Source organism: Cottoperca gobio, chromosome 21, assembly GCF_900634415.1.
Source record: "Cottoperca gobio chromosome 21, fCotGob3.1, whole genome shotgun sequence".
Classification (NCBI taxonomy): domain Eukaryota; kingdom Metazoa; phylum Chordata; class Actinopteri; order Perciformes; family Bovichtidae; genus Cottoperca; species Cottoperca gobio.
The window spans coordinates 23,960,739-23,980,759 of NC_041375.1; the positions used below are offsets into that span (position 1 = coordinate 23,960,739).

Here is a 20,021-nt window from a genome sequence, read left to right on the forward strand (position 1 = left end):
GGTAGTCGAACCTCTGATTGAAGAGGAACAATGCGGATTCCGTCCTGGTTGTGGAACAACGGACCAACTCTTCACTCTCGTAAGGATCCTGGAGGGGGCCTGGGAGTACGCCCATCCGGTCTACATGTGTTTTGTGGATCTGGAAAAGGCGTATGACCGTGTCCCCCGGGTGATATTGTGGGAGGTGCTGCGGGAGTATGGGGTGAGGGGGTCACTTCTGAGGGCCATCCAATCCCTGTATGCCCAAAGCGAGAGTTGTATCCGGATGCTCGGCAGTAAGTCGGACTCGTTTCCAGTGAATGTTGGCCTGCGCCGGGGCTGCGCTTTATCACCAATCCTGTTCGTGATTTTCATGGATAGGATATCGAGGCGTAGTCGTGGAGGAGAGGGGTTGCAGTTTGGTGACCTGAGGATCTCATCGCTGCTCTTTGCAGATGATGTGGTCCTTATGGCATCATCGGTCTGTGACCTTCAACAGTCACTGGATCGGTTCGCAGCTGAGTGTGAAGCGGTTGGGATGAGGATCAGCACCTCAAAATCTGAGGCCATGGCTCTCAGCAGGAAACCGGTGGATTGCCTACTCCGGGTAGGGAATGAGCCTTTACCCCAAGTGAAGGAGTTCAAGTACCTCAGGGTCTTGTTCGCGAGTGAGGGGACGATGGAGCGAGAGATTGGCCGGAGAATCAGAGCAGCGGGAGCGGTACTACAGTCACTTTACCGAACCGTTGTGACGAAAAGAGAGCTGAGCCAGAAGGCAAAGCTTTCAATCTACCGGTCGATCTTCGTTCCTACCCTCACCTGCGGTCATGAAGGCTGGATCATGACCGAAAGAACGAGATCATACAAGCGGCCGAAATGGGTTTTCTCAGACGGGTGGCTGGCGTCTCCCTTAGAGATAGGGTGAGAAGCTCAGCCATCCGTGAGAGACTCGGAGTAGAGCCGCTGCTCCTTTACGTTGAAAGGAGCCAGTTGAGGTGGTTCCGGCATCTAGTAAGGATGCCACCTCCCTAGGGGGGTGTTCCAGGCACGTCCAGCTGGGAGGAGACCCCGGGGAAGACCCAGTACTCAGTGGAGAGATTATATCTCCTCACTGGCCTGGGAACGCCTCAGGATCCCCCAGTCGGAGCTGGAGGATGTGACCCGGAGAAGGGAAGTTTGGGGTTCCTTACTGGAGCTGCTGCCCCCGCGACCTGATCCCGATAAGCGGTAGACGATGGATGGATGGAAGTTAGGTATATATTTATAATAGCTTACCCTGCAAAACAACTGCAATAAGCACTTATGATATTGCCAGTTTTTTGGACTGCGCAGATCCATGCAGAATGTGGCGTATGGGAAATTTTCATTGAATGAGTACATTTAGCTTTCAAAAAGCTATACTCAGAATCTGCGAGAGGATTGAAAGATATTTGTTTCAACCAGCCAGAGTCAAACAGTCTAAATGCTTTGCCTTCTTTGTATTCGTTCAAAGTTCGTTTATGAAACTCGACATCGTTCCCTGGGTGGTCAGACATTAAAAATAATGTTATATCGCTGAGGTATATCGGCGGCCAAGAAGTCATGCTGTTGTTTTCATTGACCCAGCCATCCTGCAATGTCAAGGGATCAGGCACTGAAACGCCACTCGGCATAACCAAAAGCTTAGTCTTTGCTTTTTCTGTGATTGAAAGTCTTTCGTTAGCTGTTGGTTGCTCCAAAATGCCCATCTCTGATGCAGCAAACACCCTGGCAATAAGCTCCAGTTCTGTTCCTGAAACCTTTAAATTCCGCTTGCGTCAAAATACTTTCAAAGCTTCGACTTTCCACATCTGAACCTCATCATAATAAAGGAGTTCAGAACTCATTGTAGAGTAGCAGGTTTGTTTACAACACACTTAAAGAATAAGCTAAATACAATGTAAACACGTAGAGAAGAAATCCAATATGGCGGCCCTTGTAGAGTTGGTGCTCACTTTTCTACGCCCGCCACACCAGCATGCATTGCGATTCCACCGGAAGCCCGAAACTCCGATTCCATGTATAAGCAGACATGCTTTTTATGACTGGATGTAGCTTTTCATACTTTACGGTAAAAGTGGCTCTCCTATTGACTTTGTCCTATCAATGTGGCTCTCACGTAAAAAATAGTGAAGACCACTGATCTAAGAGATCGCAAGCTCACACTGTGCTGCAATGGTCTGGAGCTGCGATCACTAAGTGCGTCGATTAAATAAACCGTGTTACACAAACACTGCAGATTAGCTCCGCCTCTATGAACCTTTACCTTAAAGGTAGGAACCAAAATTAAAGTGCAATACGAATACATAAACAGGGAAATCGTGCCGACAGTTACAATACCCATCCTTTATGTGTTACATTTACATTATAAGGGTGGGGTCTGGGTGGTATGGACAGAGTCCGCCAGGAAATTTCCCTTATTTTGAAATTCCAATGTTGACAGGTATGGATAGTCCTGCCTGGAGATAAACGCCTTCTTATATAGGTAGAGATCAATTCCACAGATAATATATCAACAAATAGCTACACACGTCAGTAACTTGTGCAACTGAATGCAGTGAAGCAACATTGGCATTCCTCATTGTCAAAACATGTTGAACTACATTATTCTATTCTCCATTTATTGAGTACATTATTGTGACAATTTTATGACATCATGGACACAAGCGTGACAGTTGTGATGTAATTCTTCTAATAAAATAGTTTTCCCAACAACTTAAACGCTTAAGTCTTACATTCTGTGTGCAGCACAAACCCTCCATCAATCACCCAATGTCGCCATCTAGTGGACACAATCTGACATGATTTTAACTTCAAATTTATCATGAATTTATCTTTTTGGCCAAAGTATCAAGTACAGATTTGCATTTTATAATTTGTCCTATTAGGAACAGAAATAGGTCGACAACAAAAATTATTAGATACTCTGAATAGTAATAATAATAATAATAAGAGATATGGATGAAGGCAACACGCTGGATGTTTACCCGAGTACTGCAAAGGTGTTTAACTGTAGGGGGTGCCACCTTCACTTTTTTATCTCATGCACTCTGAAAAAGCCTCTTCCGTCACATCCTGCTGAATCATTACTGAAAAGATGTCTAATAAAAATAAAAATGTGTAGGTGTAATTGTATCTTGTACTTGGCTGCAATAGAAGAGAAATTACTCATTATTGTCGACTCATGTTCTGACATATTTTACTGACAGGCTTTGGCATTTCTATTTCAAATATGAAATCTGTGTCAAGAAATTATAAAAAACTAAGAATAGATGTTCAATATGTGGGTCACTCAGGCCTGTTTCATAAGGTAATGAACTACAGTAGGGACAGCAAGTCTTGTATAACATGAAAATGAACAGTGTCATAAGGCACATTATCATTCACTGTTGTTCCACAAGATGTGTGTTTGTACAGTATAAGTGCGGGTGTGCGCATGGGTGGCCTACATGTGTCTGCACATGTCTGTACCTGTGTTAGTGGGCAGGTTATATCACTCCATACCTTATCAAGAGATCTTGGTGCTGCCTCTCCTTTGAGTTATAACACACACACACACACACATGCTCATGTCAACCTTATACAACGTTTTTTCCAATTATGAATACTCCAAAGAGGGAAGTTGTTGTCAGAGCTGTAGCTTACATCTGTTGCAAATGAACAGATGGTCTTTTATGAAACATAACAGTAGAAACAAGAGGCAGAAAGGAAGATAACTCTGAGACGACTGTACATGTGACACCACATGTTAGAGATGTTACTGCTTGTGATCTTGATTAATAATAATACATTTATTTAACATCACACAAGATCAGCCTGATCTGCAACTTCTCTTTTATCTTTTTATCCTTTTTTAAGTATGACTATTGATATATAGGGGACGTATCTTCATAAGCCACAGATCTGACATGAAATGTCTTTAGCAAATATGCAGTGCAATAGTTTGTAAGCAAATTGCATGTAGATTCCATCTCCCTATCATCAGTAACAGAGTATTAAACTGACAATATTTAGTTGTGTGTTTTTTTAAGGACATAACTCAACTTGGATTTGAAAGAGTTGAAAGAGATGAAGCTGGATCCACATCAGCATTAGAATCAGATTTGCTTTATTCGCTAAATTTATAAAGTACACAGGTAACAAGGACGTTTGACTCGTGAAGTTGGGACCATGTTGTATTCAACAGGTATTCATTTTCAGTTTAAACTCTGGTTTGAACTTGTCCCAGTTCACCCAGTAAACCTGCCATTTAGGTTGAACCCCAGTTTCAATTCCTCAATTCCAAAAAGTGAATATTCTGCATATAATTCTGGCACTTAGTACACGTGACATGGATACACACAAGACATGACACCAAACTGGTCGTTGGTGACAGTCAAAGTGTACATCTTGTAAACTTAAAGACAACCCCAACCCAAGTTGTAGTTGTTTCCAGACATCTATTAGACGTATACCTTGCCTTGTTGTGTCCATCCACAACAACCCACTCAAAAAACAATCAAATTTAGTACGCTGCATTTAAGATGCTGACATCTCAGTGACTGGCACACAGGTCCTGCCCCATCTGGAAAGTGTGGCAGGTTTGGTAGATTTAGAGGTTTTGAGGCCTTATAGGCAAACCCAGGCACGGGAATCCAAATTGAGAGTGTCGTTAACGTAATCCCAATGTTTTTCAATGGTCACGTTGTATACTCAGTTGGTTATGTATTATATCTAAACACCAAAGTATATCCTCTTAGCCGGGGGCCCCATGTAGTTACTCAATGGTAAAGTTCTCCCCCAGGAGCAACATCAGTCCAGCCTTTAGTTCCTCCAAAAGAACCTGACTTTGTAGGTCAGGTCATATGGAAATCCCCTGTCCCAGAATTAGGTCACAGGTAAAGTATTTGAACAACACCGGGACATTTGAGATTGTTTCAAACCCAGAAGTCTGGAAACAGGATACTTTCTCTGTTTACTTGACTCAAAATGATACATTTGAAGCATGATATGTCTTCAGCACTCATTCAGCGACTCATGAAACGCTGCTTACATAAATCATTACATAAAACTGGATGAATCAATCCCAAAACCGGGACTAGGGATTAAGCAGGGACAAAGTGATGCTGGTAAATGCTCTGTCTCAGTTCTTCTGGATCTCAGTGCAGCGTTTGACACTGTCGACCACAAACATTCTCCTGGATCGCTTGACACGCTGAGTCGGCATTTCTGTGTCCGCCCTTGACTGTTTTCACTTTTACATTTCAAACAGACGGTTCACTGTTTCCACCGGCAGCTCATCCTCCTCATCTGCAAACATTTGGAGTGGGGTTCGGCAGGGTTCAGTTTTAGGTTCGCCTCTCTTCTGTCTTTACATGCTCCATTTGGGAAGAATCATCCAAACTCATAACATCTCCTTTTACCTCCCCCTCAATTCCCCAAATCAGCATGATGTAACTCGACTACAAAACTGTCTCCAAGACATTAAAGACGGGTTGGCTCATAATTTCCTTAAATTAAATGAGGACAAGGAAGAGAGCCTGCTCTTTTACCCTCCACATCATACAAGTGCTACTGCCCAGAACCTTAATCCCCTTTCTGCCTACATCTAACCAGCTGGTTAGATGTCAAGTAAACAGAAAAGGTAGCCTGTTTCCAGACTTCTGGATTTGAAACAATCTCAAATGTCCCGGTGTTGTTCAAATACTTTACCTGTGACCTAATTCCCACTTTTATTCTCTGGATTTTAATTGTATTTAAACCTATTTCTAGTTTTATTTCCAGATGCATGCACATATATGTGTGTCGTCTGTATTTGTGAAGCAATTTGGTGCAAACCCTGCTTTTTAAAGTCTTATATAAATTAAATAAACTTGAAACTTAATAATTCAACACAAACACTTATTTCACCTTAAGGCATCTTATTGTGAAACCTTTAAAAAAACAGAAACTGTGAGCTTTTTTGGGTGAAGCTCACAGACAGTCATCCACTGTTGCCTATGAGAGGTTACGCAATATCATTGCCTTATATAAATGAGCAGTTTAATTGGCCAATAGGAGGCCGCCTCGTGCGTCACGTGACGCCCTGCGCTTACTTCAGTGAATAGTGCATGAAATCCGAAGAGGCGAGCAGCAACCTCTAGCTGCTGAAGCTAGCTGGCTAACGACAAATATGGAGTACCCCAGCGAGAGCGTTGTTTTCATCCCGTATTTCTCGTTTTTGAAGAAGAGGACAATACCGAATTCGTTATAATTAGAGGACATTGGGTTGAAGATAATTTGTGGAGTTTAACGAGCGGGTTTCACCCGGTGTAACGTTAGCTAACGTTAGCTCTCGGCTTTAGTGCTCTTACATAAAAACAACGGCCGATTGGCAGCGGTTGACTGGAGGGTTTGTGTGTCTGTAGTTTAAATATATCAAATGTAATTCCGACTTTAATGTATTGTTAACTATTTTTAAAACCTAGACTTTGCCGTTGTTGAGTTGATATAGTATCGTAACGCCGAGTTAGTACGATAGTCCACATGGACATTAAGCTTCTTACTTGCTAAGCACGGATGACTTTACCCACCGCCTCTCGGCTGAACATACATTTCTTTAGAATAATTAGTTTGTGTTCTCTTAAAAGAGACATTATCTGGAAAGTTTCCATTTGTAGCAGAGAGACTTGGTGTAAAGTGGACGAGAGAGGAGCTGACGAAGTTTAGTAAATACGCAGCACTTCTACCTCCAGTGAGAGTCTGGTGTTTACGCGCAGCCACAGCTGGAGAGGTGACAGTCGGACCAGCAATGTTACACAGACGTCATCTTTTGTCGTGGTTGAGGTATGACTCCGAATGAGTCCTAATCTATTGCAATGGCTCGCGGTGAGAGTCGGGCATCAGTGAACCTCTCCGCCGTCTAAGGATCTGATTTTCCCTTTGGAAGATGGAGACGGGGATAAGGTCTCACCAGGGCGAGATGTTCGTCCATCCACTCTCCAACCCTGGGACTGCGGGGATCTGCCCCGAGATGTTGGAGGTGGCTGAGGAGGTCAACCGGGCTGGTGACTTCAGCCTGGCCGCTGAGATCTACACCTCCCTGCTTGCAGACCTCCAGCAGCCGGATAGGGGTTTATGTTTGAGGAAGGCTGACTCTCTGGTCCGAGCTGGGCGGATATCGGAGGCGCTGGACTCGTACTGCACAGCGGCCACCCTGGGCAAACTGAGCCCGGACGAGCTTCCCCTCTTGGTGGAAACCATCGCCCGGACTCTCCGCGAGAAAGAGCTGGGCTTCCCCGGGACGTTAAACGGGAATGGTAAAAGCAGCAACGGGGCAGATGGATTTGAAAGTGATGGAGAGTGGGAAGAGGATGAAGCACTGGACTTGTTTTCCTGTCGCCTCTGCAAGTGTCTGCTCCATGAGCCCACCACCGTGGAGTGCGGACACACTTTCTGCAAAATGTGCTTAGAGGACGACGCTATCAAAGAGTGTATACAGTGCAAAGAAATGTTAAACAAAAAAGATGCACTGCCTAATGGCCGGAGATTAGACGTTGTTCTCAGTGGCTTGCTGGATACACTGTTTGCAAACGAGAGCAGAGCGAGGAAACTGTGGATCGAAGGAGAGATCTTGTGGAAGAATCAGAACCACCCGGATGCTTTAGACAAGTACGACGCAGCAGTGGATCTAGGTAAGAAGACTAATCCTTCATGTATGCAAAAAACATTTTTGTGTGTTTTAAATGTGAGAAGTTGTCATCAAAACTATAGTATTTTGTACAGGTGACCTACTTTTTTTCCCCAGTGGTACTGCACCGTGTCACCGATAAGTGGCGCCGTTCCTACCTATCTAAACTGCACTGAGGTCAGACGTTTTATGACTCACCGGACCCTGTTACCTAAGCAGCACACTCCTGATCTTCTGCTTTCCAATGCCACATTCATGCTGTAGTGTTTTCGTAGAGCAGTTGTGGGGAAGAGACTTATGTAACTGCCCGCTTTGTTATTCTGTCCTATTTATATAATACTTACATACTGCATGAATGTATTCCATAGCTGTGGCAGACTGTTGGATGTAAGCTAAACTCCTCCTCTTATGGTGTTTCATAAGATGGCAATTTATAGTGTGTTGGATAACACAACACCAAGTCTCATGTTTCACAGTTTGAATCTTCAGAAATTTAAACCGTCCTCTTTCCACCTCTGGCCTACATATCAGAGTCGCATTAAAAATCCATTTCCTGTTGTCCTCAAATAACTTAAGAGGTGAAACGAGGCACTGCCACAGCTCGCTGTCTCTGTGTCGAGCAAAAGGAATATATTCCAGTCTCTTTTTTTTGTGCGTTTTCAATGGCAAATTTTCAGATATTTCTCTCCCCAGATCAATATTGATTTCATGCCTTCTGTCTTGTGAAGGACTATGTGAGAGGAGAACCGAGTGCCTTCAGAACATTGTCACAGCCAATCGATGTTTTCCCAACAAATGCAAAAAGCAGGAGGCCTTGTGGTGTCTGTGATGTAGCATGAGCGTAAATGGGCTCATGATGTCAGCAGAAAGACGACTGTTATCCAACACTTTGCCTTTTCAGGGCAAATGTTGGTGGGTGTCTGTGCCACATCTTATATATTGCATTTACACAATAAAAGTGCCTTGAGTTTGTGTAAGAGAGCGGAACAGGTGCTAAAATGTGTACTCAGGGAGGGGTTGCTGTATTTTTTGCAAGGTAACGCAACTAAGGAATACAGGACAACATGGTGATTCTATAATGAGAAGAAAAAATAAATCTGCTCAGAGGGAGAAAACAGACGAGCAGAGAGGGGAAACTGTGGTGGAACGAGATCTCCAGTTACCTCTTGTGACTGCTCTTTCTGGATCGGTCACTTTTTTCCTACACTTTACTTGCCTAATATCTTGTGTGTTCGTCTCTATGAAGAGAAGCGATAAGGATGTAGGTCTTTTAGCCCATCCAGCTTGAGAACCCCCCCCCCCCCATTACATCATAGTTGACCAATCCAATGCAGTGCGACACAATCATGTAACAGCAAATGGTCATTCCTACCAAGTTTGTTCTTGCTTCAGCGAGTCCGTTGTCTCAAGCCTTAAGATCAGACTTCACATAGTGAACCTGCGAGGTGCAGCCGAGACTCCCACATGTTGGGATTTGCTCAGTCGTTGAATGTTGGCAATCAATGCTGGTGTAATTTTACCTTGTTGCCAATTTCTGAGCTCCAATTGATTTTGAAAATACAGTAAAAAGAAGTTGCAGAGTCACTTCCCTATGTGGAACCGATTGATATGATCTTAATCATGTATCTGATTAATATTTATTAACATGAGCTATAACTCTTCATATGTCTCATGTTTCAAGCCCACTGAGACAAATGTGTAATTTGTGATATTGGACTATATAAATACATTTGATTTGAAATTTGATTCACAGATTCCTTTACAACTATAAAGGGGGGCATACAATAACGCAAAGAGTTTCTGTTCAATTCACATGGGATATACGTCAACTAGAGAAAACATTACAGGAAGCCATTAAGGCAACAGGAAATCATAATAGTTCATGGTGTTAATTGTGTTGGTGACCGTACCACTAACTCTTTGTTAGATTTATAGACTATTAGAAAGTTGTTGAGTCAATAGTGGACAAGAAACTTCAACTGCATCTTGTCAATAATGTCACACCTTTCCATCTAGCACTCAGTAAATAACAGTCCCTCACATCAGAATATTAACACTCAGGAGTTTAGAAAAGTGCAAATTGAGTATTAGTTTTTATAATGATTACTAAAAGTGTGTCATTTGCTATTGTGGCAAACAAACCTGAGCATGCAGTGAATGTTGTATAACAAAGACGCACTGGTGATAGTCCTCTGACGAGACTCTGTTATTATCACCACTTAAGTTGCATAGCATTCTCACATGTCAAATAGGTCTCTAGCCACATGTTACATCGGTGTCCTACTTCTGCGAGACCTAGAAAAACCCATCTGTCCACATGAGGTCTATCCACTGACCTGATGTGGGTTTGTGTTTGTCCCCGTGGTCTACAGTGCCCTCTTCAGGCAGACTGCTGTGTCAACGGGCTGAGTTGCACATGGAGATGAGGAACTTCAGTCAGGCAGTGCAGGATGCCAACAGCCTCTGTAGGATAAAACCCATGTGGACAAAGGTGAGACACAAGACATCGGAGTCCCAATAATGTGTTTTTAAAACTAAGTTTCACTTGAGTCTTATGTTTGTAAGCATCAGAAAGTTGTTTGTTGATGCCACACAACACTGCCCCCTGCAGATTACAATAACAATGACTCAGAATATACTTCCACTAAAATACAGAAACGAGGAAAAAAGCAAAGTCTTTGATTATGGTGCAAATCGGCATTTATCTTTCTAAATAATACAACGAAATAAGTAAAACTACATAATGTTTGTGCTAAAATGAACCACTTTATACATTTTCATTAAGTAGTCGTGAATAAGAGTTGGACACCAGTGAAGACGGACAGAATGTGAAACATTTTATTCTTAATTAAAGTATCTTCTATTTGTGAATGACCTCCAGTCTACATATGAACATATAACAAGGTACTAAAGCTATTAGTGATGTAAGTGGATAATACATGGCGTCTTTAAACTTACTGCAGATTTCAAAACGTGTTGCTAAACGAAGGACATTTGGTTTGTATTGAATATTCAGTAATAGATACTGATCCACACAACACGGCCCATAATTAACACCTGTCGAAGAAGAGCAGATGGCAACGTTCAGTGCCTTTCTTGTTTGTTCATGTAGATAAAATACTGGAAAGCGTTAAGGACACATTCACACAATATTTGTTCATTTCAGGCTCACTGTCTGAAAGCCACGGCGCTGAGTGAAGCTGGCCGGAATGATGAAGCCTTGCAGGAATACTTGGTGTGTGTGGCGCTCAAGCCAGACTGGACCAAAGTCAAACTGGAGGCTCAGAAGGTAAGAGAAGCTCCCTTGACTAAATAGGCATGACCTCCTTTAATATGAGAACAGATTTACACAGTGAGGTGTAGACGAGAGGAGTGAGTTATCTGTGTGTGTTGTGAACATTATTCAGGCGCCTTTGTTTTGTTTCATCCTGCAGGTCCTTAGCGAGGTGTTCTCTTCTGTGTTTGAGAACGGCGACATGCCAACGCCGCTGCACCCACTGCAGGGGGCGGTGGCCACCCGCCTCATTAAACCCTCTGCCTTGCTAAGGTCCCTGAAGCCGCTCACTCAGAAGCCTGGCTCAACCTCACAGGTAACACACTCCACCCACTGAGACATTTTATGTTTTATATTCATGTTCTGAGGAAGATAATTCTATAAATACATATTTTAATTTTCTCAATGCTGTGTTTTATTTTATTTATTTTAGTTTTATAACATTTTAACTTTGACTTCTATGTTTTATATAAATGTTTTTGTTTTTATTTTAATCTAAAATAGAGCAATTGTGACAAAATCAAAAATGTTCCCGGGATAAATGAAGTAATCTGAACAATCCTCCGGCTCTGACCGGTTCACTCGTTTCTCTTTCTGTCTCTTTGTCAAGGACTCAGAGTTCAGTACGACTAAAAGCACCACAGTGGACGACTCATCCTCCAGACTCTCTCCTCCGTCTCTGGGTATATCAGCGCGTGGCGCAGGGGAGGGCAGCACCAAGAGCCTGGCTGACGTTCTGGCTGCACTGCCAGCGCCCCCTGGTAGCATCAAGAGGAAGCACAGTGGAGATGAATCCTCAGCCATGTTTAACCGTCCCTCCAAACTGCTCAGACCTGGTAGGAGAATCAGTTTCATTACAAAACAAGATTATTCACTGATGACTGACATGAAGCACCACAACACGTCACTGAATATGGTGGAATTACTTTATATTGAACGCTGTATTTTCTGTTATCTTTTGTGTTTATTGTTTTGTCTCTTGGCTTAATTTTAAATAATTCGATGTCATTTATTCAATGCCACTTTCCCTTTTTAAGTCTGCTTTTCTTTTCTTTTCTTAAATAATTATCAATCAATGCTAGAATTATTAAATTGACTGATTCTTAGATTTATATATATTTTTAACTTATTAGTTTGACAGTATTCAATAATGACCAAGTGAATAAGCATTAAACAATGAGTTTAAGATTAAATGTGAAAGTGCACGTAATTACTTGAAGTAGAACAAGGAGTACAATAATTAAGTTTCTCACGGAGTACTTTGAGCTAAAGATAAGATCTGGACATCTCCTGTTAATTTAATAAATCACAATGAAAGTCTGCGTCATCCTGAAGTCTGCGTCTCTCCACGGAACCAGTTGAGCTACCTTTCCAGCCAGAGAAGAGACGATCCTGTTCACTATAAAGAATAACTAAATAAATGCCTAACATGTTAAATAATCAACGCAAACCACTGTTTTCCACTATTACGCATTACATTAAAACAACACATTTCATTACTTCCTGATTGCAGTTTCCTTGGAAACCTTTAAAACAACATTTTGTAAAATGCCACAATGGAGCAGAAAATGAGCCGTGTGATTTAACTTTAATGGACTGAACGTGTTCTGTATGTCTGCAAATGTTTCATGCTTTTAGACAGCTTGAAGTAGAAATGTGACCTTTCAGTTCTATAGAGAATAAATAACCTGGACGCAAAAACAAATGTGTTATGTTTTGTACAGACGAGGCGAGCAGCTTTCAGACGGCCGCAGCGTTCAGAGGAAGGATGTTTCCTGCTGAGCTGCTGGACAGTGGAGACATGGAGTGTTCACTCTGCATGAGGTGACTCTAACTTCATGCACAGTCTTCACAGGTTTTTAGCAACAATTAGGACAAAAGATATTTACTTAAACACTTAAAGGAATAACTTTCAATATATTTGAATGCAACTGTGCCGTGAAGATCTGGATGTGATGCACGCAGCCATGATATCGATGGCTAACAGCCCGTGTTGGTGGGTGCAGCATTTTAGGCCTGGCTGTGTGTTTTGTTATGTGTTCTCCTGTTGGTTCTCCAGATTGTTCTATGAGCCGGTGGCCACTCCTTGCGGACACACCTTCTGCCTCAAATGTCTGGAACGCTGCCTGGACCACAACTCTAACTGCCCCCTGTGCAAGGAGAATCTGTCTGAGGTACACACACATTTTGTAGTCAAATGCACTTTGTTCAAAATAGGGTTTCACCACTTAATTGAAAACATAATTACATCATTAGTGTAGTTTGGATAAACGTTAAATTGATTCAGCAGTAAGACGATTACTATGTTGACAGAACGTTAATTGGCAACAGTTCTTATAATATATTAATTGCTCCAGTAATGAACCATCTAACATACTAGAACCTTCTGCTTCCAGGTTCTCATATTTTGCAGTTTTATATAATTGTAAATGTAAAATCTTAAGGTTTTTGACTGTTTGTCAGACAAAAAAAACATATTAAAATCTTATCGGTATTTTTCTCTATTTTGTAACATTTAATAGGACAAAGGATTAATAATATAATAATAATAATTAATACGTTTATCAAGAAAACCTTGACTGATTTTAAAATAACAATGAAATCCCACTATGTAATAAATAGATTAATTGAATGTATTTGTGTTGTTGTTGTTGCAGTATCTGGCCACCAGGGGCTACAACAAGACCCTGCTGATGGAGGAAGTGCTGCAGCGTTACCTAGGAGACGAGCTGGCAGACAGGAAGAAAATCCATGAAGAAGAGATGAAGGAGCTTTCCAAGTGAGTTTTACACACAAGCACACAAACACACAAACACACTGACATTTACATTTTACGCAGGCTTTATTTGAATACACTTGTCACAGGATCAGAAATATATGTTGAGATGTTTTTAAAATTATAACGGTACAACTTGTACAGAAAAACATTTTTACCCCCATTTAAAGAAAACGAGGTATAAAAACATCTAAAATGTTCACTGTTCACTTTCTTGTAGCTTGAACCAGGAAGTTCCTATCTTTGTGTGCACCATGGCCTTCCCCACCATCCCCTGCCCGCTGCACGTGTTTGAGCCGCGCTACCGCCTTATGATCCGCCGCTCCATGGAGACGGGCACCAAGCAGTTCGGCATGTGCATAGCCGATGAGCTCAAAGGTTTTGCCGACTACGGCTGCATGCTGGAGGTGAGTGTGCTGGTACTGCTCTGCTGTATGCAGTCAAATACTAGTTTAAAAACAAGAAACTGTCTTTCAGGTGCGAGATGTGAAGTTTTTTCCTGACGGTCGCTCCGTGGTCGACACCATCGGCGTATCGCGGTTCAAGGTCCTCAGCCACGGCCTGAGAGACGGATACAACACTGCCAAGATAGAGTACCTGGAAGACAAAAAGGTAGGTTCAGAGGCGGCGTGTTGTCATTCCAGACACTTACATCATGCTGCTGTCAATCAAATGTCCCATGAAGTAGAACTCAAGCCTCTCTGTGACAGTTGAGCAGTGTGGGGGGGGGGGTTCACGTCTCTGTGCTGCTGGCACAGTGTTTCCAGAGGAGGGAACTGTCCCCTTACTGCACACATTAATACATAGGTTAGCTGATTTTAATGAATATATATACTTAGATTATTTCAGGTGGAGTTTTGTATATTGGAAATGATGCATCTTTTGTCACTGGTGTTTAAAGAAAATAATAATAATAATAATAATAATAATAATAATGAATCTCTCTGTCCAATCAGGTGGAGGGGGAGGGTCTGGTGGAACTTGTGAAGCTGCACGACGCTGTGTATGAGCAGGCCAACAACTGGTTCACCTCCCTGAAAGACAACATGAAGAGTCAGATCCTCAGCCACTTCGGACACCTTCCCAGCAAAGACTCCGACCCACAGGTCTGCAAACACCTTCCCCCACGATCACTACACATTTAAACATTAATACACGATGAACTAATATTTACTGTTCGCTCCCTGAAACTGCAGTTATTCCTCATCTGCGAAGAGGAAGCGATAATAACAATGTGCACTTTGAGATGTATCCTGTGTTTAATGAAACACTTCTCTATAAAGAGAAGACGTTGTTTTTAGATAATCATTTCACTGGGTAACCGAGACTCCACCACACACTTAAACACTTCTGCATAAAGCCAATGTCCTGCCATTAAAGCTGCCGTCAGAGGCCTAAGCAGCATGTGTATCTCCAGGTGTTTGTTCACCCCAGTAATCATCACACAAGTAGCCACACTTAAAAGAAACATGTGGTTGAGAATGCTCTAAAGCCACTGAATATCTCAGAAACCAACCGTATATATGTTTTCTCTCCTGCAGGCCAGTCCCAGCGGTCCGGCCTGGTGCTGGTGGCTGCTCGCTGTCCTTCCGTTGGAGAATCGAGCCCAGCTCACCATCCTAGGCATGACCTCTCTCAAAGACCGCCTCATTGCCATCCGCAGGGTCCTCATCTTCGTCACGCGCAAGAGGCCGCGGTGATTGTCCAGCTGCTTCAGGGACGGACCGGAACCGCTCGGGCTTCTGTTGTTCAGCAATTTCGTTTGTTTGTTTAGTCGTTTGTTAATTATGGCCCCTCATTGACTGATTAATTCACTAATTTATACATTGGCTCATTTACTTGCCCACTCTTCCAGCAATTCATTCTCTCAGAAGCTCATGAACGTGTCGTGCATAGGGTTGGGTATCGTTTGGATTTCAGCGATTCCGGTTCTGCTTATTGATTTTGATTCCTTGAGGGTCAACAGAGGTCGTATCCTTATAACATGTATGAAAACCTTTTTACACAAATTGATATTCACCAGTCACTTCATAAGGTTTATGGAACCTGTAAATTAATTGCATACAGTTTAATTTGTCTCCTGTTATTAAATAATATAATGAAATAATAATCTGTTCATTATTATTTCGTTGAAGCTGAACTTGTTTTTTTTTTTTTTTTTTTGGTACCTGCTATTTTGGATTTGGCTATTACCTGGAGCCAAATTTCGGTTCCCAACCCTATTGACGCAGCCTTTCTGAGCACATGTTTGTTCTGCTGAGTGTCGGGTGGGCCTGGGTGCTGGCACGAGGACATGCTCTCCCCTCTCGGTCTGTTGAGGTCGAGCTGTTTCACTTTCATTTAGATCATTTGCCTGATTCTGTTATGAAGGAACAAAAAGCTCCTGCCACAATGGTTCAAGAGGAATTGACTTTTCCGACAGACTTCGCAGTATTCCACATGAGATGTGAGACAGAGCCGTGTGGCCCTTGCATTCACAACTTTGACAGTTTTCCCCCACAGGTACTGAAATATGATGTAAAATCACTTGGCAACACTCTAAAGTGAATGTACTGGTCTGGCTGCTTTATGTGGATGTTTTTCTTCTCACTACATTTACAGAATCCTTTTGGAGAGGTGCACATGAGGTGAGATTGCTGCGTGTGCACCGGCTGCTTCACTCTATATCTTCCTGACTGAGCCAAAACTCATGCACAAAACCCCGGATCTCTCTGCTGCCTCACCGGGTGGTGGGCATGTACCTCAGACGGTCTGATGGGAAGTAAAGGGCGGCACGAGTCAGCCCAAAACTAACCACAGACTACACTGTGAGAACAGGTGCAACTCTATAACAACCTGCTCCGCTCGTTGTCAAAGTAGATTCAAGTAAGATTTAAACATAAGTCGGGCCAACACGAGCTCTAGTTGCATTTAGTAAAGTGCAGAAACAAAAGCATCCTCCCAGATACAGTTGATCAGAACCGTCATGTCCTATCGTAGCATATCTTTGGGACTTCAAATACAAATGAATTAGTGAAAGGGTTTGATTGTATCTTTTCCTGTTAGTTTGTTTCTCTGCCCTCAGTGTGTGTGTGTGTGTGTGTGTGTGTGTGTGTGTGCGCACGGGGAAATCTTAAGTTGGGTGTTTTATATGTATATCAATGTAACTCTGAGGCCTTTTAAAATGTTTTATTTAAGGAGCATTTCTCTCAGTACATTTACACACACACACTGTTCTTTTCACCTTGTACCTATTACAAGTTGCCTTGTGGAGATTTCTTATACACAAGAAGTTATGTTTATGTTAAATGTTTCTCACCAACACGTGGTGCAAATCCTTCTCGAATTATGTTCCTTTCTCAAAATGTTTTGGAACTTGAATGTTCCTCCTTAAAGGTGCGAAGCCGCGTCTTTGTTTTTTAAATTGGATAGTCTTAATCGATCAAATGTTGCACTAATGACCCTGTAACTGTAATCTACATGATGGTTGGATTAAAGGTAGCATGTGGAGTCTTGGACCACTAGTAACGTTGTAAAACAATGATTCTATGAGTGTGTTCATGTTCAGAGCACGCCGTCGACGCAGGTTCCTGCTGTTCTGACAAGTAGCTGACGTAAACAAACTAAATATTGAAAACACTTGCGTATACTTTGCTGAGGATTCAATTTTGTTTTGGTGAGAAACACTGAATGTAAATCTAACTGCGTTTGTTTACAATAAAATGTGACCGTGCATTTTTTGAAATGAAGGATGTATGGTGAAGAAAAGTGGTGATGGCTTAAATTTAAATCTCTGCAAGTCATTAAATGAAATCAAGTATTTACAGTAACTCCAAAGAGCGAGGAGCCGTGAGGTTCACATAATGCTTAACTTTAAGCTGGTTAAGTTTTCATATGACGGTTGTGATTGCATTCTTAGGTTCTCTGTCAAATTATGTCCTTCCAAATGTCTGACTCCTGCAGCTACTCGCTCTCCGTATTTTTGGGGGGGGGGGGGGGTCATCACAACGTGCTGCATTTCCCTGGTATATTTGTAAAGGGAGATCTTATACCTATTTTTTATTGCAAATAAAGAAAAACACATATTCTGGCCTGTTTCATATTGTAGTTGAGGAGAACTGGACACGTCGTACACCTTGCCACAGTCAGACGAGCATGTTGTGGCTTCTTTAGCGTTTTATATTTGAGCCTTACAGGCTACCATTGGATGTGTGTGTGTGATAAATCAGAACAGCCCACTGCGTCGACATGTGGCGTCGACGATCCAGAGGAAGTTCTCTGTATGGACGGAACAGTTCAAGCTTAAATACCAGTCCATCAGAATTAAACTTTTATAGCCCATATTTTATTACTGCGAAAGAAAACAAAGTTACAGTAAATACAAAATGTCCTGAGTCGAGACTAATATGGTGTAAAGTAAATGGCTCATTGGCATATAAGGGCATTATAAAAACAAATGCAGTATCCCACCCTGAAGGCCAGATTGTTAAAAACAAAAGACATTGTTCTATTTCTTTTATTACACAAGAAAAATCCAAACTCTGCTCATTCTTTCAAGGTTCTCCATCATCGTGGATCTTATTGTGTTGAGTGAAGATTTAGCAACATCATGAGAAATGTACTGTATGTGCATGTGTGTATAATATGGTGGACTGATCCTAACCTGGATTGAAACTAGAACATTTCCTGTGAGGGAGGGAAGCAGGTTAGACACGTGAAACACTGAAGACTGATGAGTCTGTAGTCTAGAAGCATCATCCTGCTCTTCTCCTCTCAGGCTCTGTTTTATATAGATTGCACTGTGTGACTGTTGCTGGGCAAAGAGAATTTAGGATGTTTCTTTTTTTACATTTCTCCCTGCTTGGCTGTAGGTCACAGTAGCGCCTGTTGGACACCAGGGGGCGATGTGTGTCGGTGAAACAGCAGGTGAGATGAGTTCATACAAGGAGCAGGCAGAAGACAGAGGCAGACATCCCAGACAGAACAATCTAGATTGTGCTGATGGTGCTTTAAAACATTCTTTGTGGGGAAAAACAAACATTTTACCAACACTTTCTTATATAAAGTACATTACGTAAGTGCTAGTCATCGTCCTAAATACATCCTCACAACAAGTATGTTTTTAAAATGTTCACCACTTCAGTTACTTTGTAGACACGTGAAGGATTGTTTCTTAAAATGATCAACCAAAGAACATGGCACTCAAACTGTCTTCCAGAATGTGCAGGACTTTTAGGGAGTGTGTGTGTGTGTGTGTGTGTGTGTGTTACTCTCATGATGTATTACAGTAACAATGTTACAGTGAGTGTGTTTGACAGTATCACTGCTCTACAGTACAACACTGTAATTATGTTTTAAAATATAAAACTGTAAATTACTATATACTAAATAAAGCCCACATTATCATACACTATTTACTTATAATTATTACCACACATTTAAACACAGGTTTACTGCATTTTAAATTAGAATATTTTGCTATAAATAATTACATTTATTTATTGTCTATAAATTAAATTTACGTAATTCATTTAAGACAGTGGCGTAAAGAAATAACAATATAGTATTTTTTACTACATATTTTTATATGTATTTATCTGTAACCAGCTCAAGGTCCTGCAGATAAATTATATTTAATTGTTTCCACACATCACGCTGACAGTGGACAGAGGTGTGTGTGTGTGTGTGTGTGTGTGTGTGTGTGTGTGTGTGTGTGTGTGTGTGTGTGTGTGTAAAACACAGAGTAAGCAGCATTGTTGTTGATTTCAGGTTCAGGTCGCTTGCATTGCTAGAGATATTTGTCCTTTCATTTTGCCACATTGTCATGACATCATCATATGATTACATTATTCTCTTCTTCTCCCCTTTGGATCAAACTAAAGATGCTTCTAAATTATTATGAAGTTTATGATTTTGCAACAAAACAAAAAACTTGTCTGACTGTAAAACTTGCAATAATTTGCTTTACAATAACTGAATAAATAAAATGTTAGGTTGATATCGAACCTGTGAGCAAACAGGAACCTATTTACACATCCTGCAGATATGGAGCAACGTTAGCATTCATCTGGAGTCTTGTTTTAGACAACCTGATGAATGTAAATCCAATATTCACTCTGTTTTTGGGCTCCACCAGCTCCTCAGGGAACTGATCCGGCGCTCCGTGTTCACCAGCTACATGTCGTGTGTCTGCCTGCTGCACCTGGGCAGGTAGCATTCTGTGGCTTCCGTACCGCTTCTCATGAAAACATCTCACCAGAGAGCAGCACCAGTGAACCAACACAATGCAGTTGCAGATCGTAAAAGTAAAACAATGAGTTGAGAGAAGCTGTAAACCTCCGCAGAGC

At 41.8% G+C, this 20,021-nt stretch overlaps 1 protein-coding gene across 2 annotated transcripts; it reads left to right on the plus strand.

The window, feature by feature from the left end:
• The first annotated feature begins 6,066 nt into the window (after positions 1-6,066).
• Positions 6,067-17,433, plus strand: lonrf2 (LON peptidase N-terminal domain and ring finger 2). Of its 2 annotated transcripts, XR_003834262.1 has the most exons (13): positions 6,067-7,649; positions 10,018-10,136; positions 10,812-10,934; positions 11,080-11,235; positions 11,530-11,755; positions 12,644-12,743; positions 12,979-13,093; positions 13,577-13,698; positions 13,916-14,102; positions 14,173-14,307; positions 14,652-14,801; positions 15,237-16,197; positions 16,297-17,433. XR_003834262.1 is itself a non-coding variant. In XM_029458702.1 (12 exons), the coding sequence occupies exons 1-12, from the start codon at positions 6,905-6,907 to the stop codon at positions 15,393-15,395; spliced, it is 2,337 nt and encodes a 778-aa protein (XP_029314562.1). In that variant the 5' UTR covers positions 6,067-6,904; the 3' UTR covers positions 15,396-17,433. The 2 variants fall into 2 exon arrangements, 1 of the variants encoding a protein (XP_029314562.1); XM_029458702.1 differs by having other exon boundaries at positions 15,237-17,433.
• The last annotated feature ends 2,588 nt before the right edge of the window (positions 17,434-20,021 follow it).

Bases quoted from the DNA above. Each gene is read 5' to 3' on its own strand.
- lonrf2 (XM_029458702.1), top strand. From the start codon at position 6,905: ATGGAGACGGGGATAAGGTCTCACCAGGGCGAGATGTTCGTCCATCCA. The intron at 10,935-11,079 runs GTAAGAGAAGCT...TTCATCCTGCAG, and splicing joins TCAAACTGGAGGCTCAGAAG to GTCCTTAGCGAGGTGTTCTC. The intron at 11,756-12,643 runs GTAGGAGAATCA...TGTTTTGTACAG, and splicing joins CTCCAAACTGCTCAGACCTG to ACGAGGCGAGCAGCTTTCAG.